Source organism: Syngnathus floridae, chromosome 21 (genome assembly GCF_059516105.1).
Source record: "Syngnathus floridae isolate MCC-2025c chromosome 21, RoL_Sflo_1.0, whole genome shotgun sequence".
In the NCBI taxonomy this organism is placed as follows: domain Eukaryota; kingdom Metazoa; phylum Chordata; class Actinopteri; order Syngnathiformes; family Syngnathidae; genus Syngnathus; species Syngnathus floridae.
The window spans coordinates 8,688,264-8,712,337 of NC_142433.1; the positions used below are offsets into that span (position 1 = coordinate 8,688,264).

Here is a 24,074-nt window from a genome sequence, read left to right on the forward strand (position 1 = left end):
AAGCGAGCCTCTTAATTTATTGGTCCAGACGCTCGTTGATTTGTTCTTGTTTTTTTCTTTTTGTCTTTTGCAGTATGTTTTTACCTGAGGTTAAAATAAAAACTTGCCAACAATTCACTGGCAAGCCTTTGCACCTTTCTCACAGCCACAACCCGTTTCTCCCCTCATATAACTGTATTGACCCAATTGATTTACGTACATCACAGGTGTCGAACTCAAGGCACGGGGGCCAGATACGTCCCGCCACATCATTTTATGTGGCCGCAAAGACAAATTGTGCATCAAATTCGTGTGTCATTACTAGAATTGCAAATTGTCTTCACTTTTAATATCTTTTTTTTTTAATATATTACCAGTTTTTACTCGTCTGATTTGAAAACAAGTTATTTGTCAGTTTGTTTTGTAGCTTTTACTGTATATAATATGAGGTACGAGTATATCGACAGCCATAATGGCCCTTCGAAAGAAGCTACGACTACAATGCGGCCCGCGAAAAAAAATTGTTTTTTCTGTCGTAAATGATAATTTTTTTATATGTAGAAAAAAAAAGCCTTGATTATTTTCTACGAAAATAAACCTTTCTATACGTGATCATTTTTTTAAAAAAAAAGCCGTTATTAATTTTATAATTTTTAATTCATCTCTATATCTACACATCTGCCACCATGGAGTGGAGACTGATGGATACAAACACCGCTTTTATTTAATTATACAAAAAGTAAACTTTATTGCAACTTATCATGAGCTAAGCGCTTCCTGCAATACAGTCAGACGATAGTGCCTCCACGCCACGCCAACACCTTCTGGACTTCATCTTTTCCTTCATCACACCCAGTCGCTCAACAAACAAAACGCCACGAGATCGCAATAGTGGCAGGATTATTTTGCACATTGTGAGAACGAAGTTCATTAAAAAACAGCTTTGACGTTCAGACGTTTCGAAATGACGTCATGTCCTTATTTAAAAATACTAATTGTATTTCTAGCTTTTTGTTTGTCGGCATATTTGTCTGTTAAAAAAAGCGCATTGATTATTATGTTAAGTTTGGCTTGATAGTGAATCAGTGCCAGAGCCTTTTGGCAGAGAAATGGACCTGATGGGCGTGACGTCACCCTCATTATTGATCACAGTGAGCACAACGCCTCATTACTGAAAATAAGAAGTCTTGGGTTTTTTGTTTTTTTTTTTGCTCATATTTATGACATAAATTATTAAAGTTCTCTTCGATGGATGTCGTTGTTTTTCTGTCGCTTTCTTGTGAATACGTATTTCAAAACGTTTGACGCGTATTAGAAAATCTAGGAAGAAAGTCAATATGGCCCAATCAGATCTTGGGATCAGGTTTGCGCAGGCGTGGAAGACAGTTGCTATGGCAACATCCCCGTACGCGGGCTTCCATTTTACGGTTCCCCGCAATAAACAAAATTAAAAGCTTCCCTCGTTCTCCAAAACTAATTATTTTACCGTGAATTCAAGAATGACTTCACATAAAGCACGATATTTCGGACCACGGAAGTCTGTTTTATGCGTTCGCAATGCATCATGGACTATGTTGTTAAACAGTTTGAAACAGTTTCCTGTGGAGCGGCCGGCCAATACAGCCAATCACATCCAGTTTGAAGATCACGTGTCCTTTTGAGGAACGAATCAGCGAGCCGTATGGTGCTCTTTACGCATTCCCATTGGCCAGTGTGTGACGTCACTAGAAGAAGGCGAAACGGGAGTCGGCCATTTGCCTAGGGCCCTCCCTGCTTCACTTTAATGCAGGCCTGGCCCGGCTATCGTCTAAAGTGGCTTAAAACTTGTGAGTACGATATTAGCATCTTGAAAGAGACACCCTTTAACGAAACTTGCATTATACATCAAATTGGGTGTATTGTTGGGATTAGTTTTTGGCTAAATGCGGAAACGTCTTGTGTCAGCTCATGCCAGTCATCAAGGCAAGAGTTAGCATCTGGTGCTAAGAGTTTGGGCTTGTTTTTAGCAATGCTAAATAACAACCGCTTGAACGGAATAAACGTCTTTCGGGGAAATAACATCTGTCCAGGAAGTTCTAGTGCTTATCCTCACGAGGGTTGCGGTTGTGCTGGAGCCTTAGCCTCCTTCCCAGCTGTTGTAGGGCAAAAGGCGGGGTGTAACTCACTGCACATGTGGTAGCTCTTCCATATATGGACAGTCAAATCCGTCGTGGTCTCGTTTATTTTTTCTATTATTTCAAGTATGTGATGCAGGTTTTATGTTGAAATCCACTTGAAAGCCAAATGCAGCATCACCCACTGTTTTGCGCAGCACTTGTGTATACATTTTTTGATCCCCTTCTATTTTGCAGTCCCGGGGTGTCAGTCATGCAAGGGGGGGATATCGACTGTCAAAGAGTTGGTGAAGGTTTTGTGCAGTGGTATTACAACCAGTTTGATCACACCAATAGGATGGAACTGGTCAACCTTTATGTGAGTTTGTACCATCCATGTTGCTCACAGCGTGTCAGTAACTGATTGTGGAACTTCATTGTGGTCATTTCTTAGGCTGAAGGTGCAACTCTGACATGGGAAGGAACCCTCTTCCATGGGAGAGAAGCCATTGCTGGAAAACTGACTGTAAGTATTGGACCTGATGGGTGAGAGTTCTCATTTTGCATGGACTTCACAGCAAAATTGGGAAATGTCTGCTTTTGCATTTGCAACCACACAGGGCATGCCGTTCCAGCAAATTAAGCACATTGTCACAGACCAAGATATCCAGCCCACAGTCGACAACAGCATCCTCATCATGGTCTTTGGACAGTTAAAGGTAAGCAAGCAGCATTGTGCACGATAGTGCTTCATCTTGGAAGAAGAAAAGTTTTTCTATTTGCTCAGTACTGTAGAATAGCGCTGTAACTGGCAACTATCATAATCATCGAATCAAGTGTCAATTCTTTTGCCAATAAGCTGATATTTTAATTTCCATTTCCATTCAAAAACAGGACATTGTATCAACTTGGCCATGCAGAAACAAAATTATTAAAAATTTAGTCGCTGGTTTGGTCTGTTACATGTCAGAAATTCGAAAAGGCCAAACTGAGGCATCTATTTGAGGGAGGGGTTTAGTTGTCTTGATGCATTTGTTTGGTTTGCCTTCAGACGGACAACGATCCACCTTTGGCCTTCCACCAGGTGTTCATGCTGAAGCCACAGAACTGCAACTGGGTGTGCACGAATGACGTATTCCGCCTGGGTATACATAACATAGCCGTGGAGCCTTAGTAGCCAACAAGACTTCAAACTAAAGTCATCCCAATTGCTCATCCTGCTTTCCCCCTCATATGTCCTGTCAGTTTTTCCCAAGAATGGAAAGAAAAAGAAAAAAAAACATCTGAAGATTGAAATCTCCAGTGTCTTTTGTTCATTTGTTGCCATTGTGCAATAAAATTGGGACATTTACAGCACTGGTCCTCTCAACCAACAACAACAAAACGTTTTGGAAGAACTGCTACAACTGACTTGATCTCAAATTTATTAATATATGTTTAATTGAGTATACTTATAACAATCCCTCAAGGGGCAATTTGACTGCTTTTACTTTTGTAAATTTACTTGCAGTTTTTGCCTGTAATTGATCCTTTGTACAAAAAAAGTTGGGGACTAGTCTCTGACAGGATTCACTGGGGCCTAAACGTCTCCATGTTATTGATGCTACTGAAATCCATAGCAAATACTGTACAGAGATTGTCAATCTTGAACAAAAATGTTCTATTGCTTGTGAAGCGAGTTTTGTGGTGTACCTAATGATGTGTCCAGCCCTGACGTGCAATGCGACGACTTGCCTCCAGTGGTCCTGCCACTTTCAAGCGCCGTCCCTTTAAATGGCTTGGCAAAAAAAAAAAAAGCATGGAAAATACTGCGTCGCCTCTAGACTGCAAGAATGACACCCACGCCGGGGAGCTCTGAAGACATGGACTGCTTAAATTTCGACCATTTTCGATTTGTCTGAGATTTTTAAAAGGCGAAAATATTTTTATGGAAAATGTAACTCCAAAAGCTATTATACCTTTGACAAGTACTCATTTGACCCTCCACCAAAAAAGTTGGTTTGTTTTTGATTGAGCGTCATATTTATTCTTATGAAATGATATGTTATGTTATTGGAAATGCTTGTTGTCAAGCTCAAGGAGTTTTATTTTAATTAAGAAACGACCCATTGCAACAGACACAATTACATTGACTACCTACCAATAATGGATTTAGACAATTAACACAATTGCATGTTTTGGTCCTACTACCATGAACATTGTGGAGTATTTTTTTTTTTTTTTTTAAATCTGGGTAGAGTGTCATAAAGGACAAAGATGCAGATTGCCAGTAGGATGAGCCTCTACTCCAAGTGAACCTCAGACGCTTCGTCATCTTTCCCATCCAGTACCCTGAAGTCTAAGATTTACAAGCAGGCCCAGGCGTCTTTCTGGACAGTAGAAGAAGTGAGTGCCCTATACATTTTTCCCCACAACTACTAAAACACATGTGGCATCTTTCAGGTGGACCTTTCCAAAGACCTGGAGCACTGGGACCGGCTCACGCCTGAGGAGCAGCATTTCATCTCACTCATCCTGGCCTTCTTTGCTGCCAGCGATGGCATTGTGAACGAGAATCTGGTGAGATTAAGTCTCGTGTTGTAAAGCCGAGGAATAAGAGATGTCATCAGCCGATGGGATCCCTTCGTAGGGGTCAGGCATCATAGTAAGTAGAATTAGGAATGCCGCAGCTGCGTTCAGTGTACCGTATTGGTCCGAATATAAGACGACCCTGATTATAGAGGATATGCACTGATGTCACAGATCGGGGCGGACATTTTAGTTTGGGTGGCAAAAAGCCTTGTCCGTTGCCACTGGACTTGTGAGGATGGCTGCCTGGGTGGGTGTCGTGAGTGATTATTTCGTCCAGTTGGACCAAGAAAGCCGCAAGAGATAAATTGAAAAGTTGAAAAAATATAACATTTGTGTTGTTCCGCTGTGGAAACCAAGTAAGAACGCCACCAGCTCAAGCTGGGACAGCAAGCGCTTGTTCCTCTGATAAGGCAACTTTTCCGCCAGTAACATATACAGACATTTACAACTATTTGATAGTTGTTTTTCAGACAAGCTTGATATAAAAATTGAAATTGGCGGATCCAGTTTGGTGTTTCAGGTGGGGCCGAACTGATCTTTGGGTGTATCCGCCTGTGGCTGTACCCTATTTCCGCCAGTGACAATGGATGATTCTGACTTATAATTGTGGATATGTGAACAATCAAATTATTAGAAACTAGCAATTGGACAAACATACTGTAATGAAGCTGTGTAATTATGCATTCCTTAGGTCATGGCCGAGTAGCAGCAAGAAAAAGGGAATATCCGAGCAATACCTCACAGATGAATGTTGACGTCAATAAAACAAAATTACGTGCCTCCCACCAAGTGATCTGAGCAGATGTAAGAATGGCTTTGGCTTCCATAGCTTGGAGCGAATAAACATTTGAGAGGTGATGTTAGGACTAGAGAACACAATTTTACTCGCATTTCGTTTAAAAATCCTTCGATTAGATACGAACCCTGATCGACCAATTACACTTAAACTCGGTTTTATGAATATTAGATCGCTTCATACGAAAGCAGTTCTCGTTAATGACCTCATCACGGAACATAATATAAACGTTTTTGGTCTTTGCGAGACCTGGTTAAAACCCAATGAACTTTTTCTGCTTAATGAGGCCTCACATGTGGCGCGTCCTCGAAAAAAGGGTGGGGATGTCGCCCTCATCTCAAATTCCGATCTTAGATTTAGGCCTCGTTCGATTAACGTATTTAAAACATTTGAAGTTGTCACTGTCCGATCCACCGCTTTACCGTAATTTTATCTTGCTGTTATTTACCCTCCACCCGGGGCTTATTCTGGCTTCCTGGATGAATTTTCAGAATTCGTGGCTGATCTAGTGACAAATGTGGATAATATTATAATCATGGGCGATTTCAATATCCACATGAATTTACCGTCAGAGTCACTTACTTCGGCGTTTCAGACTTTAACTGATACGTTTGGTTTTACGCAAGAATGGAAATACCTTAGATCTGGTATTATCCCGCAACCTCAAATATAACAGTGCTGCCATACACTACTGTTTTGTCTGATCATTACTTAATAAAATTTGAAATTTAAGTTCCTTGTCAAAGACAAGAGAGCAATCAGAATTATAACAGCCGTAATATCAACTCCATGACTGCAACTGCGCTATGAGTTACTGTCGCCAGCAACTGCCATATTTCCTGCATGTATCGGGTCTATTGATAATCTTACAAATGAATTCAATGCTACATTGTTAAATGCCATCGACTCTATTTATTTTAAATAGCTGGTACTGGTAATTTTTAGAATACAATTATTCTGTTTATATTTATATTTAGCTACATGAAATTGTGGTGTATAGGTCAAATAAAAAACAATCATTAATCAGTACAATTTATTCTTAACTTCTTTAACTTTTCCTCAAATGACAAAGCCGCTGCATCTCTGGGTGTGAAGTTTGATAAAAAGTCCTTGTTGGGCTTGCAGTTTTGCTAGCAATGCATCAGCCTCTGTTGCGCGCTGTTTATCAGACAGATGTTTTTTTTCTTATGCTTGGTCGTGTCGTGACGACTCAAATTATATTCTTTAAACACAGCGACCTGTGTACCACAAATCAGGCACACGGCTTTACCTTTCATTTCTGTAAAGAAATACTCGGCAGTCCATGTCTTGTTGAAAACACGGGACTCCTTGTCAACTTTTCTTTTCTGAGGGTCAGCACACATTTCTCGGGCAGCATTACTTCACCTTCACGCACAGCTCACATACACGTACGCTACACGGAGGTGCGACGCCTTTCAAAATAAAAGTAGAACAGTTGTATTGCACGCACGACACAGATTTTTTTTTTTAATTAAGTTGTAATCATATATAATTTACGATTGGCCTCATGCGAGCCGGACAGGGACGCACAAAGGGCCGGATGTGGCCCGCGGGCCGTGTTTTGCCCAGGTCTGGTCTAGAGCATTTTCTATTCGAGCTCCAGAGCTTTGGAATGCCCTACCAATGGATATTAGAACTGCTACCTCACTAGAAACAATTAAGACACGTTTAAAGACACATTTCTATGATATGGCCTTTTACTTACCCTGTAGTGGCCGATTCGGTTCGAGTTTGTTTTCGCTCCCCCTCCCCCCTCCCCCACCCCTCCCCGGCTGGGGAGGTGGTTAGGTGGCACCCAAGCTGACAGCAGCTATCTGGATTCTTGTGGACCAATTCAGGATGAGGGAACTGCAGCTTACCCTCCTTGAAGACACTGCTAGGACAATCGAGGGCACCTCCGGCAGCTCTTCACTTTGACTTGGACATTCACTTTTTCATCGATTTTCATATTACGTATTTTATGTGCCCTCTCTGCATCCATTGCAGCCTGGTGATCCTGAAAGGGGGATCCTTCCATCTGTGGTCCCTTCTCAAGGTTTCTCATTTTTCCCCTGCTAGGTTTTTTTTTAGTTTTTCCTTGCCCTTTTGGGAGCTTAAGATCAGGGGATGCTTTGAGAATAATTGTCAATTGTTTGTCTATGTGAAGCCCTTTGAGACTGCTTGTGATTTAGGACTATACAAATAAACTTGACTTGACTTGAGCTGTTGCGGCCATGTTCCGCCCTACGAAGTGCCACCATCCAGCTATCCTTTCTGGTCTGGTCCGCAGGGAACCGATACAGCTTCTTGGTATCGCCTTTTTGGAAGCGATAGGCACATCCAATGGCACAACAACTCTTAATCATGGTCAAAGTTGCACCGTAACAACTCTGCCACGATCTGCCACCGATAAAATGCTTATAAAATGCCCCAGTACACGAATCTCTAAAGCTCAATCCAGCCTTGGCCCTATTAGCACCGCCCAGCGTCCGCCGCTTTTTGCCACCCAAACTAACCGTCAGCCGGTCTGTGACGTCACGTGCATATCCTCTAGAAGACAGCCCCCTCTTTTTCAAGACTCAAGTTTGAAAAAAGACTTTTTGAACACCAAATTTAATTTTTATACAGAAAATAATTACAGTACATCTGAAACAAATGATTATAACAATATATTCGAGAGAAAAGGCATGTTATTTTGCCTCATTCAAATCATGCAAAAACTGTCGCATCTTAATATCGAAACATTTAAATATGTAAACTAAAGTGCAATCATTTTTGTAAATGAATGGCTTCTGTTTTTCTGTTATCTCTTCTCTTATTTTCTTCTCTTTTCTTTCTTACCGCTATTTTTTCTTCTTCTTCATGCTACCGCTGGTTTTATTTTTCTTCTTCGTGACAGGGGTTCGCTTTGGCCTGTTTAGGTAAGTTCAGCATTCGCTTTAAATATATCTAGAGTTGTGAATGGGTATAATGTCTAGACCGCGAATGTAAGACGACCCCCACTTTTTCAGTCTTATTTCAATGCAAAAAACACCGTCTTATATTCGGGCCAATACGGTAATACAAGAACAACCATTCCTGGGTACCCAAATACTGAGAAAGAACCAGTTTTCCATCAGCATGCTTATTATTGATATTCTATTGGTTTAAGGAGATGGGTAGAACTAATATTCACTCCATGAATACTGTGGTGGAGTGGTTTGCGTGTCCCATTGATCCGAGGAGCCATGTTGTCTGGGGCTTCATGCCCCTGGTAGGGTCACCCATGGCAAAAGGGTCCTAGGTGAGGGGCCAGACAAAGCACGGCTCAAAAAGCCCCTTATGATGAAAAAGATAGATGGACACAGATTTCCCTCGCCCGGACGCGGGTCACCGGGACCCCCTCTGGAGCCAGGCCTGGAGGTGGTGCTCGAAGGCGAGCGTCTGGTGGCCGGGCCTTCGCCCATGGGGCCTGGCCGGGCACAGCCCGAAAAGGAAACGTGGGTCTCCTTTTCCATGGGCTCACCACCTGTGGGAGGGGGCAAAGTTGGGCGGCGGCCAAAGCCAGAAGCTGGCTCTTGGGACATGGCTGGCTGGAAAGAAGCCCGAGCTGGTGTGCGAGGCAGAAAAGTTCCGGCTAGACATTGTCGGACTGGCCACCACACACTCTCTTCTACTCTGGAGTTGCCCACGGTGAGAGGCGTCGAGCAGGTGTGGGTATACTTATTGCTCCCCAGCTGGGCGCCTGCACATTGGGGTTCACACCGGTGAACGAGAGGGTAGCCTCCCTCCGCCTTCGGGTAGGGGACAGGTCCTGACTGTTGTTTGTGTCTATGCACCAAACAGCAGCTCAGAGTACCCACCCTTTTTGGAGTCCCTGGAGGAAGTGCTGGAGAATGCTCCTTCTGAGGACTCCATCGTTCTACTGGGTGACTTCAATGCTCACGTGGGCAATGACAGTGAGACCTGGAGGGGCGTGTTGGGAGGAACGGCCCCCCCGATCTGAACCAGAGTGGTGTTCTATTATTAGACTTCTGTGCTCGACACGGATTGTCAAAAATTAACACCATGTTCAAGCATAAGGGTGTCCATGTATGCACTTGGCACCAGGACACCCTAGGCTGCAGTTCGATGATCGACTTTGTAGTCGTGTCATTGGATTTGCGGCCGCATGTTTTGGACACTCGGGTGAAAAGAGGGGCGGAGCTGTCAACTGATCACCACCTGGTGGTGGGTTGACTCCGATGGTGGGGGAAGATGCCGGTCCGACCTGGCTAGCCCAAACGTACTGTGAGAGTCTGCTGGGACTGTCTGGCAGAATCCCCTGTCAGGAAGAGCTTCAACTCCCACCTTCGGCAGAGCTTTTCCCACATCCCGGAGGAGGCGCATTGAGTCCGAGTGGACCATGTTCCGCGCCTCCATTGTTGAGGCAGCGGACCAGAGCTATGGCTGTAAGGTGCCTGTTGTGGTGGCAATCACCAAACCCGTTGGTGGACACTGGCAGTAAGGGATGCCGTCAAGCTGAAGGAGCCCTATCGGGCCGTTTTGGCCCGCAGGACTCCGGAGGCAGCTGACAGGTACCAGATGGCGAAGCGGAACACGGCTTCGGCAAGGCCATGAAGAATGACTTCCGGACGGCTTCAAGGATATTTTGGTCCACCATCCGGCGTCTCAGGAGGGGGAAGCAATGCACCGTCAACACTGTCTACAGTGGAGATGGCGTGCTGCTGACCTCGACTCGGGACGTCGTGAGTCGGTGGGGAGAATACTTTGAAGACCTCAATTTCACCTAGATGCCTTCCATTGTGGAATCAGGGCCTGGAAACTCTGAGGCGGACTCTCCAATCTCTGGGGTCGAAGTCACTGAGGTAGTTAAAAAACTCCTCGGGGGCAAGGCCCCAGGGGTGGATGAGATCCGCCCGGAGTTCTTAAAGGCTCTAGATGTTGTGGGGCTGTCATGGCTGACACGCTTCTACAACATTGCGTGGACATCGGGGACAGTGCCTCTGGATTGGCAGACTGGGGTGGTGGTTCCCCTCTTTAAGAAGGGGGACCGGAGGGTGTGTTCCAATTACAGAGGAATCACACTCCTCAGCCTGCCTGGTAAGGTCTATTTAAGGGTGCTGGAGAGGAGGGTCCGTCGGGAGGTCGAATCTCGGATTCAGGAGGAGCAGTGTGGCTTTCGTCCTGGCCGTGGAACAGTGGGACCAGCTCTACACCCTCGGCAGGATCCTTGAGGGCGCATGGGAGTTTGCTCAACCAATCCACATGCGTTTTGTGGACTTGGCGAAGGCGTTCGACCGTGTCCCTCGGGAAGTTCTGTGGAGGGTGCTTCGGGAGTACAGGGTGCCGAGCCAACTGATAAGGGCGGTTCGGTCCCTGTATCACCGATGCCAGAGTTTGGTCGCATTTCCGGCAGTAAGTCGGATTCGTTCCCAGTGAGGGCTGGACTCCGCCAAGGCTGCCCTTTGTCACCGATTCTGTTCATAAATTTTACAGGCAGAATTTCTAGGCGCAGCCAAGGCGTTGAGGGTGTTCGGTTTGGGGACCTCAGCATCGCGTCTCTGCTTTTTGCAGACAACGTGGTGCTATTGGCTTCTTCAAGCCGTGATCTCCAGCTCTCACTGGAGCGGTTCGCAGCCGAGTGTGAAGCGGTCGGGATGAGGGCCAGCACTTCCAAATCTGAGTCCATGGTCCTCGGTCGGAAAAGGATGGAATGCCCTCTCCGGATCGGGGATGAGATCCTGCCGCAAGTGGAGGAGTTCAAGTATCTTGGGGTCTTATTCACGAGTGAGGGCAGGATGGTGCGCGAGATTGGACTCTGTACCCGTCCATTGTGGTAAAGAGAGAGCTGAGCCAAAAGCAAAGCTCTCAATTTACCGGTCAATCTACGCTTCTATCCTCACCTATGGTCACGAGCTATGGGCCGTGACCGAAAGAACGAGATCCCGGATACAAGCGGCCGAAATGAGTTTTCTCCGCAGGGTGTCCGGGCTCTTCCTTAGAGATAAGGTGAGAAGCTCGGTCATCCGGGAGAGACTCGGAGTAGAGCTGCTGCTCCTCCATGTTGAGAGGAGCCAGATGAGGTGGCTCGGGCACCTTGTTAGAATAATTGTTTTTGCAGAAGCGCTGGTCGGCCTGAACCGGAGGTCTCATATCTTCGCTCAAGCCAACATATCTGTCTAGCTTTAAGGAGTTCTCCTTTTCCTATCTGTGAGAGGCCCTCACTAGTTATGAACAGAACACCTTTGTTCTTTGTTTAGTTCAAGAGAAGTTCTCTCTCTTTTATACTTTGTAGCTTCTATTCATAAATTGTTGTTGACCAGGACAGTTTTTAAGTTATCCCATATTTACTCAATGTTTGGTTAAGTAGACTTCATGAAAGTTATCTCACATCTCCTTAACGTTTGTTGGAGTGTATGCACGAGAGGTATCTGATTATTTACTCATCATTATTATTGGGTGAAACGTAGCAAGAAAGTCTAGAGCATTGTTTTACAGGGACACGGCATCCAGGTTTGGAGATCGCAGCCGAGAACGAGGCTGCCAACGACCTAAGAACAGACTCTGCATTCCTGGGGTCACGAATCGGCCAAGGCCATGCGGCCTCGCACCACACAACATTGTTAGCTAGTTAATCAGCGTTGCTACAGCCACAATCTCCCCTCCCTTTGGTGTAGCAACGCCCAAAATAAAAAGAGGAGATACCAGAAGAGGAGCTCAGAATTGGTGGAGGACTGTAACTGGGCCTTCTACGTAATTCTCCTCGCGAGCAAAAGGAATACTGGTTGTCTTCTCCTCTTTGTTTCCAGCATGTGGATGTCTGATGGTGTTTAGACCTGACACATCTCATCAGGATGCCTCCTGGACGCCTCCCTGGGGAGGTGTTCCGGGCATGTCCCACAGGTAGGAGACCCCGTGGACGACCCAGGATGTGCTGGAGAGACTATGTCTCTCGGCTGGCCTGGGAACGCCTTGGGATCCCCCGGGATGAGCTGGACGAAGTGGCTGGGGAAAAGGAAGTCTGGGAGTCCCTCCTAAAGCTGCTGCCCCCGCGACCCGACCCTGGATAAGCGGAAGAAAATGGATGGATGGATAATATTCACCTCTGTTTTGATGCGATGCTCTACTTTTTTGTTAAACACTTTCCATTCCTGCCTGATTTAAGTGCTCGCCGAGAGCCTGCAGATCTTAAAGTGTTGGACATCATTCAAATAGTTGTATGCAAAAGTTTGGGCACCCCTGATCATTTTCATGATTTTCCTTTATAACTCATTGGTTGTTTGGATCAGCAATTTCAGTTAAATATATCATATAGCAGACAAACACAGTGGTATTTGAGAAGTGAAATGAAGTTTATAGGATTTACAGAAAGTGTGCAATCATTACTTGAACAAAAGTAGGAAGGTGCATAAATTTGGTCACCCCAACAGAAAAATGACATCGATGTTTAGTAGATCCTCCTTTTGCAGAAATAACAGCCTGTGAACACTTTCTATAGCTTCCAATGAGCGTCTGGATTCTGGTTGAAGGTATTTTTGAACATCATTCTTGACAAAGTATCTCCAGTTCAGTCAAGTTTGATGGTTTCTGAGCATGGACAGCCCGCTTTAAAGCACACCACAGATATTCAATAGTATTTAGGTCTGGGGACTGAGATGGCCATTCCAGAACACCTTCATCCTCTGGATGAATGCCGTAGTAGAATTTGAGCAGTGTTGGGGTCATTGTCTTGTTGAGGTATCCAGCCCCTGCGGAACTTCGACTTTGTCACTTATTCTTGAACATTGTTTGCAAAAATCTGCTGAATCCATGCCAACTTCAATTTTAACAAGATTGCTCGAACCTGCACTGGCCACATAGCCCCACAGCATGGTGGAACCACCACCAAATTTGACTGTGGGTAGCAAGTGTTTGTCATGGAATGCTGTGTTCTTCTTCCTCCATGAATACCGCCCCTTGTTATGTCCAAATAACATTTTAGTTTCATCAGTACACATCACCTGATTCCAAAATGAAGCTGGCTTGTTCAAATGTGCTTTAACATAGTACCTCAAGCGACTCTGTTCGTGGCACGTGCACAGAAAAGGCTTCTCATGCCCGGCCTCGCTTACTCCAATGAGCTCATCAGCCGGGACGGGGTCCATGTCCTTTGCTAGCGAGCGTGTGGTGACTAACGCGGCAGTCAGCATGTTCTCTTCTTCATCCTCTTTAGGGACTGCACTGCAACTTTGCCTGTCTGTTCTACAGCTACCTGTTGAAGAAGCCTTCCCAGGATTGGGTGAAGGACATCATCACCAAAGCCGTTAGCATTGAACAGGTCACCCACTTTAAACGGCTTATCCCAGTTGACAAGCATATGCTAATAACTAATAATTACATGGCCTGGTTTTACCGAGTCAGGAGTTTCTGAGCGAGGCCTTACCGGTGGATCTTATCGGAATCAACTCTTCCCTGATGAAGCAGTACATCCAATTTGTGGCAGACCGGCTGCTCTCTGACCTGGGACTGGCCAAGGTAAACCCGTCAAATTGAGCATTGTCCCAGTTGACCAACAAATAGAATATTTGCTCAAGATTCATAAGAATGAGCTTCTTGATGTTCTTTTTTTTTTTTTAAGGTTTACATGTCCAAGAACCCATTTGACTTCATGGAGTCTATTTCGCGGGAGGGGAAAACCAATTTTTTTGAGAAGCGAGTGGGCGAGTACCAGAGATTTGGAGTCATGTCCAACATGATAGACTGCGAGTGCACTCTGGATGCCGACTTCTGAAGTTGCGTCTTTTTTAAATGTATTTATTTCAGTCACGCATTCAGGATCACAAATACCCCCCCCAAAAAAAAGATAACGTCCACCAGAACAACAAGACCATATTTTAAAAACATAATACAGAAGTGGAAAGTATTTTATGGCAGCAACAGTCTTTGTATCTTCATATTTAAGGCATCTTTTGTAAAATGAAATACATGTCTGTGCTGGAAATTCCTGCATAGCAATTTACTCTTCTTTTCCTTTCAGCTTTTCCCCTCAGCGAACCATCTGTTTCCATCTCACCCTATCCTGTGAATCCTCTTCTCTCACCCCAACTAACTTCATGTCACCTTTCACTCCATCTATATCTCCTCTTTGGTCTTCCTCTTGACCTCCTGCCTGGTGGTTCCATCCTCAGCATCCTTCTACCAATATATTCACTATCCCTCCTCTGTACATGTTCCAATCATCTCAGTCTGGCCTCTCATGCTTTTTCTCCGAAACACCTAACAGGAGCTGTACCTCTAATGCAATCGTTCCTGATCTTATCCAACTGCGTCCCTCCCAAAGAGAACCTCAGCATCTTCATCTCTGCCACCTCCAGCTCTGCTTTCTGTCTTTTCCCCAGTGCCACTGTCTCTAAACCATACAGCATCACTGGTCTCACCACTGTCTTGTACACCTTTCCCTTGATTTTTGCTGATACTCTTTTATCACACATCATCCCTGACCCTTTTCTCCACCCATTCCACCCTGCTTGGATGCGCTTATGCCACACTCTGCGTTGCTCTGGTCTGTAAGTACTTAAAGCACTAAGTACGTGAAATCCTCTACCTTCTGGATCTCTACTCCCTGTAACCTCACCATTCCACTTGGATCCCTCTCATTCACACACACGTATTCTGTCTTCTTTCAGCTAATCTTCATTCCTCTCCTTTCCAGGGCATACCTCCACCACTCTAGATTTGCCTCCACCTGCTTCACCTACTTAAATTGCTGCATAGCAATTTAATGGTATACATTATTACAGCATAGCAGAGTTGATATCGAACAGCCTTGTAATGCGTATGTGAACGTGTTTTGCAACGTACATATAGAAAGTTCATTAAATCTATAGTTGTATCAAATCTAAAATCTAAAACAAATTTTCCTTTTATTTGGGTGTGTTTCACAAACTGTTAGACATTACAATTGAATAAGTCACATTCAGTGCTATTCTCTGATTTAGGGATAATTCTAGTGGGATACAGTCGGTCATCTATTATTTTTAGGGTGAAGAAATTCTGCTTGGACAAGGAATTAATATGCATTTGAACATCATAATAATGCAATGAGTTAATGTGTTTATAAATATGCGACCAATTTAAAATGTGCTTGATGGTATTGTCATTCATAATTCCAACTTTGTAATAGTGCACAAATACATTATGTTTAGGGCCTAAACTTTAGGCGCTTTGAATAAGGGGATGACAAAATATGATTTTCTAAATTTCTGCACCTTCACCTCCTCTCAGTTCATACTCCAGTGCAGACAGTGGCGGTAATGCAACATCAAACCGCACAAAAATACCGCAGAAGAAAAGAAGAAGGGAGCGGAGACCTGACGTCACATCTCTGTTAGCATGCGACTGCTAACAGCTAGCAGCTAACTGGCTAACCGCTATCCGCTCCGGTTTTCCACTTCATTTGCAGCCCACCATGGCTGGAGGAGACTGGCGAGGCTTTGCGCTGGAAGAAGCCGAGTTCCTTTCCGGCCGTCTGAAGCACCTGCTGTCCTTCGGGTAAGCATACGTCGGAAGCCACCTGGGCTTGGACTTGGGTATGAAGCCTGAGCTGTTCCCGACCTGGGTCATTCTGACCACGGCCACCGTTAGTGCGCTGCTCTTGCTCGCCGTCACCTGGGCCGCCGTGTGCAGGAGGAGGAAGCGGCGCATCCTGGTGGTCACTCCCACTGGCCGCGGCGGTGGGCATCCCGTCGCCAAGACCACGGTGACCAAGATGGTTAAGTTGGAAGAGACGAATAAAAGACACTCCAAGAAAGGGGAGGAGAAGGTCTGACACTTTGAGTCGTTGAGGAAGAGAGCGTCGGTTAGCTTGTTTAGTTAAATTGAATTGAATTTGTTGATTTGCAACAATAACGAGAACGCCATTTTGTCTTAATTCAGTAGGCAAGGCTTATCGTTTAGCTAATGACATGAAATGTCGAAATTATTCCGATATTATTATTATTGGATATTATTTCGATATCCAAACCCACGAAAAATCCCACTGTACTGCCATTACTGTAATAGTTTATTTGCCCAAAATTAATTTGCCTGCTTGATAAACAATTAAAGCTATTTAGTATTACTGCAAATATATTGCTCTCTTAACGCTACTGTGCCGTTTAACACCCTTGCTAACTATAACCAGAACATCATTGTTAAATTAAATATCTAATCATTGTAAAGATGTTTGTAACATGTTTATGTCACATTTCAACAGAAACTTCAACCCAACGGACAGCCTGCTGCTGCTGCTGTGCTAGTGCAACAAGAAGTCAAAGCCCTGAGGCTTCATCCGGATGAGCTTCGCAAGCTGCACCTGCCTTCCATCAAAACCCTGAAGGTACCGTATTTTTTGGACTAAAAGTCGCTCCGGAATATATGTCGCATCAGCCATAAAATGCACAATAAAGTGAAAAAGAAAAACCATATATATAAGTCGCTCCCGAGTATAAGTCGCATTTTGGGGGAAATTTATTCGACAAAATCCAACACCAAGAACAGACCTGAACGAGCAACAACAGGCTAAACGATACGGTATGCTAACGTGACATAAACACAAACAAGAAGCTGAGAATGGGCCTGATGTAACAATAATAGTTACCGTATTTGCCGGTGTATTGGTCGACCTTTTTCGATCCAAAATCGACCAAAAAAAAATCGACCTCGACTTATACACCGAGTCATAAAATTTAACTTCGTATTCATCGCTTCAAATGTGATGGTAACCAAGGCCGTTTCTCATGCATCTTATTGTGCGTGGGTGTGCGTCCGTCAGGCTCATCAAACAGCGAGAAACTGAATCATTATAAAGCGTTCGTCGCATTAACACGCATCCTCAGCAACAATTTCAAATATTTTCACCTCAATAACGGACATCGAAAGCCAGACAGCGACGATGACTGCTAGGGGGAAGTACTGGGTATTGAGCGAATGTGCGAGTCATCGCGCGTCAAGCGACAATAACTACCGGTATTCGCCAAACTTGGCCGGACTTCCAGGGGAAGAGGCCGAATTTTCACTTGTTATGGCCGACATGGGGAACCAGCCGAGGCGGACACTTTACGGCGGTTGAGTCGCCCGCACTTTGAAAATATTTGCCAAACTTGGCCAGACTTCCAGGGGAAGAGGCCGAATTTTGACTTGTGGTGGCCGACCTGGGGAACCAGCCGAGGCGGACACTTTACGGCGGTTGAGTCGTTGGCACTTAGAAAATATTCGCCAAACTTGGCCAGACTTCCAGGGGAAGAGGCCGAATTTTCACTTGTGGTGGCCGACATGGGGAACCAGCCGAGGCGGACACTTTACGGCGGTTGAGTCGTTGGCACTTAGAAAATATTCGCCAAACTTGGCCAGACTTCCAGGGGAAGAGGCCGAATTTTCACTTGTTCTGGCCAACATGGGGAACCAGCCGAGGCGGACTCTTTATGGCGCAAGAGCCGTTGGCACTTAGAAAATTTGAACCGGGCGGCGTGCGCGAGTGCGCGGCCCGCAGGAAGTCGAATGAGGCTCCGCGATTTCATCCGCGGTGCTTCTAAAGTGCCGATCCGCTCGGCGGGAGCTATTTTCGGCCACTTGGCGCGTGCGCACGGCCTCCCGGATGTGCCGGGCGGCGTGCGCGAGCTCGCCGGCCGCTGGAAGTCGAATGAGGCTCCGCGATCTCCTCCGCGGTGCTTATAAACAGCCGATCCGCTCGGCGGGAGCTATTTTCGGCCACTTGGCGCGTGCGCACGGCCTCCCGGATGTGCCGGGCGGCGTGCGCAAGCTCGCCGGCCGCTGGAAGTCGAATGAGAGGCTCCGCGATCTCCTCCGCGGTGCTTATAAAGTGCCGATCCGCTCGGCTTGGAGCTATTTCCGGCCTCCTGGTGGTGCACGCCGGCCGCTGGAAGTCGAATGAGGCTCCGCAATCTCCTCCGCGGTGCTTATAGACAGCCGATCCGCTCGGCTGGAGCTATTTCCGGCCACTGCGCATACGCACGGCCTCCCGGAATTTGAACACATTTCGTCAATAAATTTCGCATATTTCTGATTGAATTTTGAAGTTTAATATAATGCAACAATTGAGCTCGACTTATACAAAGGATATATCATAAAATCGTAAATTTCCGTCGGATTTTAGAGGGTCGACTTATACACCGAGTCGACTTATACACGGGCAAATACGGTATTCAAACAACTATAACATAAATAACACCTTTATCAAACCATCTGTGTCACTCCAAATCATTAAAGCCATCGATCGAGTTTGACCTCCTTTATGTAAACAAGTCCAACGTCAGCGGCGCGTTGCAGTTCAAAATTTTCTACAGGCCCATATAACAATATATAAACTATGTAGGAAATAACAATAATATAAACAACAATTTTATCGAACCATCCGTGTCACTCCAAATCACACACCATCCATCATAATCTTCGTCTTCCGTGTCACTTGAAAAAAAAAGGCAAGATATGGGTTTGGTAACCGGCTCTTTATTTCACAAATCAAGAGCTCAACATGTGAGCCAACACACGCAAGTGCCCTGGATCGCTCTTCCGCTCCCCCCCCTTGCTGCCTTCATGGCCTCCCTAGAAATTCGGAAACTACTGAAGTCTAACAACATACACGTTGCTACTCTAAATAAACTATGTGTCAAATGACTTTAACATAAATAACAAGTTTATCGAATAATCTGTGTCACTCCAAATCATTAAATCTGCCGACTTCGGAAGTTAGTAAATAGAACTCATTGTCAGTGAGGCTCCAATTATTCCACAGCCATAGTGCACCCTCATGCACTTTTAAGTGAAAATAACATGTGAAGTGATCAACCATACTAGTAAGTAAGTAGTGTTAATGATCAAGTAAAAATTTGTGAAAAAATTCACATATAAATTGCTCCTGAGTATAAATCGCCCCCCCCCTTTGCCTCTTTGACCTCAAAAATATGATGATGCTTTTGTTTGCGTACTTGTCTGCAGGCGCCCGATGCGCAGCTGCCCGCGCAAGTGAAAAAAGACCAGAAGAAAAGGAAGACGAGTGTAAAACTGGCGCAGCAAGTGATTGCGCATGACGGGAAAGAACCTGACGGAGGTAATGGCCACCGACATTGTGAAATAGAAGCGTATACATGTTGCAAAGGTATGGCCTGAGAACATTTGTTGGCTGCCAGGCGCGTGGGAGACCAAAGTGAGTAACCGCGAGAAGAAGCAGCAGCAGCGGCGAAAGGAAAAGGGTGCAGAGTCCTTGAGTGGCTCAGAGGTGACGCACCCTGCCAAAGGCCATGTGGACTCCACCAGCAATGTGAAGAAGAAGAAAAACAGAGCAGCTAATGGTATGCTCCAGCCGAGGGACATCAATGCTTGTACACTTTGAGGTGGCATGGAAGCCCATTTTTAGAGCTCTTTGTTTCAGAGTTTCAAAACTCCAAATCAGCCGCCAAAGGAGGCAACGGTGTCAACGGCGGAAGCTGGACTGACTTTTTCACCAAGGTCCCACCAACCCAAACGGGCTTCACCGAGATGAGCAAGTGGCGTGCCCCCTACTGCACCCGAACCGAACCCCGGTCCTGGGCCCAGGAGTCACAAGGCGCCAACATGAAATCGGATCGGGACCCAGCGTCTTTGTCCGTGCTACGACTGAACGTGGCCGCAGGTAGGACAGATGACTGACACCTCATCGCACGTCTCATCCTAAGGCCGTAGCGCCATTCCTCCCGTTGTCTGTCTTGTCTCCAGAGCCACTGTCTAAATGCATGGAGCTGCAGTGGACGCGTCACGCCGATGACGAATAGGCGGGAATGAGTGAGTGTGGTCAACCTGTCCTTTTCACACGCTGCAAGCCAGAGCAAAATTGACCTATCACACCTTCACCTAATGTGTAATCTGTAGATAAAAGTGCTTCTCAAATACCCGCCTGTGATTCTGGCACAGTCTTTCGGTGCAGCCCCAAACGCTAATGCCAAGTAAACGCGTCTTTGCCGCAGAGGGCGAGGACGCCGGCTCCGACTGGAGCGCCCCCGTCGAGCACTGGGGCAATTATGAGGAGACCCCTGTGGCGAGCGGGGCGCTGACTCAGTTGAGGGAGCGGACTCGCGCCAACAAGGTCTGATTTTCAAATTCCTCACGATGCCACAATGTCATTTTGCCTTTGAGACGTCCATCCATCCATCCATCCATCTATTATGCACAGACGTATCATGGAAAATCCACTTCTTTTGCTTTTATATTCATTTTATTGTGTACTTTGTAATCTATCCCTCCAGGTGCTGCAGAGATACTTTTATGATCTGTTTGGGGGCTATTTTTTACTACGTTCAGTTTTCTCTTTTTTCTATTACGTATTTTTATCTATTACATGACATCCATTTAGGCGGGACTACCAAAGAAGGTAATGGGTGTGGACAAACGGCTTTGAAAATCCGCCGTCTTTATTACTCGGAGAGACTTTTGTAGTCCAAATAACTCAAGGATGCCGAAGTGGAGAGATCATAATATTCCCTTGTTGGATGCATCGATCCACACAACTCCTTGCACCGTCCTCCAGCATCAGAACCTCAAATAAGTGCCTGGTCAAATTTCATTTTTCAAGCAGTATTCCCATATCTGTGGGAAAAGTCCTGCTTGTTCAAGGACGAATGTTTCAGAAACCTTTTGTTAGTATAGAGAAGTATTACGAGATGTAGAGAAGGTTTAAACGGCAAGCTTGAGATACAAAAATAATAACACAAAAATAATAAATATTTCATTTTCTTATCATTGCCTGTCTAAAATGCACTCATTTTCATAGCATTAGCGTCAGTCTTTCTGCTAATTTTAGAGCTGTGCCCTCTATGTTTTCACTTCTTGTGGGTGTATTTTGAGTTGTTTTATCAGGTGAATTGCATTGAAGGTGCTGTATTATTCTTGGGTAACACAATAATGTGTTAAATGCTCGTGTTAGCTTCTCGCTAATGCTAACATTAGCTTACTGGTTAGCTTGACTGCAGTGCTTGTTTACAAGACGTGTTAATAAATATTGTGAGGGGATTTATTTTGTTACATGTAATGTATGTATGTACAAGTCTTCTGCGGTTGACATCTTTTAATCAATAAAAAAGTTTGCGGCGCAAGTAAATGCTACCTCGGCTTAAAAACTACAAATATGTCGACTGGAAAAGGAGGTGCACATCTTGCGGCCTGGAGGGAGTGGCGTGTGAAGTATCTCAATTGTATTTAAAGAGGCCGCACCAAAACCGCTTGCTCTGAGCTGCACCTCAGAACAAGTAGAAAAGAAGGACCTGTGATGCTATCAAAACGAGGAATTCAGACAAAAGCATCGCTGTTTGTTCCACTTTATATAAACCACAACGGAATGAGTAAAACTTAAAATGGAAGAATTTATAAACGTGATACATAAGCTTTAAGATGTACGCCGGTGTTGTCGTAGGCGTCGGCAGGTGAGAAGGAGAGCAAGGATCCGGCAGGGGGTGCCGGAAAGCCCAAGAAGAAGAGGAAAAAGAAGAAGAGTGAAGAAGTGGCTCAGGAAAGACTTGTTTTGCTTATAATGTCGGCACGCCAGATCATGTGACAAAATATTTCCACGTGTGCGTGCTTTGGCAAAATTACAAATGTGGTACTGACGTGGTTATGAAATGTCTTACTGTCTCTTTAATGAATTGCAGTCTTGCAGAAAATGTCTTTCATTGAACGTGTTGTGATTGACCAATATTAGGCAGTAATCATGGCTCCCAAACCTTTCCATCTTTCCATTGCTGCCTCCAAAAAGCCGATCATATCATCTTGGAGTAAGTCTGAATTCTTCTAGCGAAATCAAACATGAGCAAATGAGTTTGTTCAACTTAGTTTTGTGTTTGGTAGAGGGACCCGAGTAAAAGGCGGCGGCAGTGGCAACAGCAAACAAAGACAAGAAAAAGGTCAGACGGGAAACCTAAAAGTCACCTGACGACTCTTTTTCCAACCTTTGTATGCAAACGATTGGGGAATTTGTCAATATGCAATGAGCAGCTTCCTTCTCAATATGGTTTTAATCCAATTCTTGCTAATATAATAAGACAAAGATGACTGACGTAAAGTGATGTAATGTGGCGAGGAGGAGATCCTCTGGACTTGAGTCTTATTTGCACTACTTTTGCTGCCCAGTGGAATTTTATCATTGAGGTTCCATTCTTTTGCACTTGTTTGTTTACACTTTTATTGATTGACTTTCCTGCTGTTCGAACAAATACATTTACACTTGCAATTTAAACAATTAACAATTTTTGATTAAATTAAAGCCACCGCAGGATACTTTAATGTGGAAAAATATAAATTCAATGCAATTTAACATTGGAATTTAAATAAACAAAATGAACAGCACGGGGCCAACAATTTGACACCTTGATTGAAAATCAACAATTAAGATTTAATCAAGCACTTTGATGTGTTAGCGTAATGTAGAAATGTTTTAACCGAACTAAAAAAATATTAATTGAAAATGTCAATTGCCTTTATGAAATAGCCCCTACGGGATTGCAATGCAAAAAAAAAATGAAGTCACTGTAAAAAGACATTTTGAATCGCTGAATCTTTCAAGTCGACTGTAATCTAAATGAGCGCAAATGCTCATTAAGCCCCATCAAGTGGTGACGTAAGAAATTGATTCCGTTTGTCCATCCATCCATTTCCCGTACCGCTTAGTCCCCACGGGGGTCGCGGGCGTGCTGGAGCCTATCTCAGCTGTCATCGGGCAGTAGGCGGGGGACACCCTGAACCGGTTGCCAGCCAATTGCAGGGCACACTAGAGACAAACAACCATTCGCACTCACACCTAGGGACAATTTGGAGTGATCAATCGGCCTAACAAGCATATTTTTGGGATTGGGAGTAAACTGGATTGCCCGGTGAAAACCCACGCGGACACCGGGAGAACATGCAAACTCCACACAGGGAGAACAGGTGTTGTGCTCGATTTGGTTCCCCCGTGAGATTTTGTTCCCCCTGCCGCGGGAGCGCGCACGCCTTGTTTGGAAAGCGAAAAACCGATGCCGTACGGCGTCGTACGGCGTCAGCACTATGTTGTTTTCAATAAAAACATGAAGAATTCACGTTTGCGTGTCAATTTTAATTTTTATAAAGGATTATTCTCATTTGATGTCTTTAAATTCATCCGCGTTCTGCCATTGAAGCGGGGTGCATTCAAAGACCAGTCGTACAGACGGAATACTCATTTACTTCACCAAAAAGCGACGATATAATTACGTGAGCTCTTTGGATAAACCTCGATGCAAAGAAACCCCTCCTTTTGGGTACCGTTACATGCTACAAGGAGTATCAAAGGAGACTTTATACTTAATTGTGATCATCATTCATCCATCCATTTTATTACTCAGGTATTTTCAAAGCGAATTAATATTGTTGCATTTATTAATTTGCTTTAAAATGACAGCGCAATATAATTAAAAGCTGACACTCTAGCAATGTCAAACGTGTTCATTTAAGAAAAAGCCACACACGTTTTGTGATCAAATCTTTCATAACGACAATGATTTGAGTGAATTGATTTGAATAAATAATTGTGAAGAAATTTCAGTTCTGAAGGCTCCTTTTGTCCCAAGCAAAGTGAAAGGTGGTGGGATAAAAATTGTAACAGGAACGCTATAAAAAATGTCAAGGCGTGAATA

At 44.8% G+C, this 24,074-nt stretch overlaps 3 protein-coding genes across 3 annotated transcripts; all 3 read left to right on the plus strand.

Moving 5' to 3' along the window:
- The first annotated feature begins 1,677 nt into the window (after positions 1–1,677).
- Positions 1,678–3,425, plus strand: LOC148380497 (nuclear transport factor 2-like). Its single transcript, XM_088365337.1, has 5 exons — positions 1,678–1,805; positions 2,331–2,451; positions 2,527–2,598; positions 2,693–2,791; positions 3,124–3,425. The coding sequence occupies exons 2-5, from the start codon at positions 2,347–2,349 to the stop codon at positions 3,244–3,246; spliced, it is 399 nt and encodes a 132-aa protein (XP_088221463.1). The 5' UTR covers positions 1,678–1,805; positions 2,331–2,346; the 3' UTR covers positions 3,247–3,425.
- Positions 3,426–4,263: 838 nt separating this feature from the next.
- Positions 4,264–15,528, plus strand: LOC148380498 (ribonucleoside-diphosphate reductase subunit M2 B-like). Its single transcript, XM_088366106.1, has 6 exons — positions 4,264–4,277; positions 4,400–4,457; positions 4,515–4,631; positions 13,634–13,738; positions 13,822–13,935; positions 14,039–15,528. The coding sequence occupies exons 1-6, from the start codon at positions 4,264–4,266 to the stop codon at positions 14,189–14,191; spliced, it is 561 nt and encodes a 186-aa protein (XP_088222232.1). The 3' UTR covers positions 14,192–15,528.
- A 193-nt stretch (positions 15,529–15,721) lies between these two features.
- Positions 15,722–23,498, plus strand: LOC148380499 (uncharacterized). The gene is made up of 9 exons (XM_088366107.1): positions 15,722–15,951; positions 16,045–16,222; positions 16,655–16,777; positions 19,396–19,507; positions 19,587–19,748; positions 19,829–20,068; positions 20,152–20,206; positions 20,347–20,518; positions 21,842–23,498. The coding sequence occupies exons 1-9, from the start codon at positions 15,869–15,871 to the stop codon at positions 21,980–21,982; spliced, it is 1,266 nt and encodes a 421-aa protein (XP_088222233.1). The 5' UTR covers positions 15,722–15,868; the 3' UTR covers positions 21,983–23,498.
- The last annotated feature ends 576 nt before the right edge of the window (positions 23,499–24,074 follow it).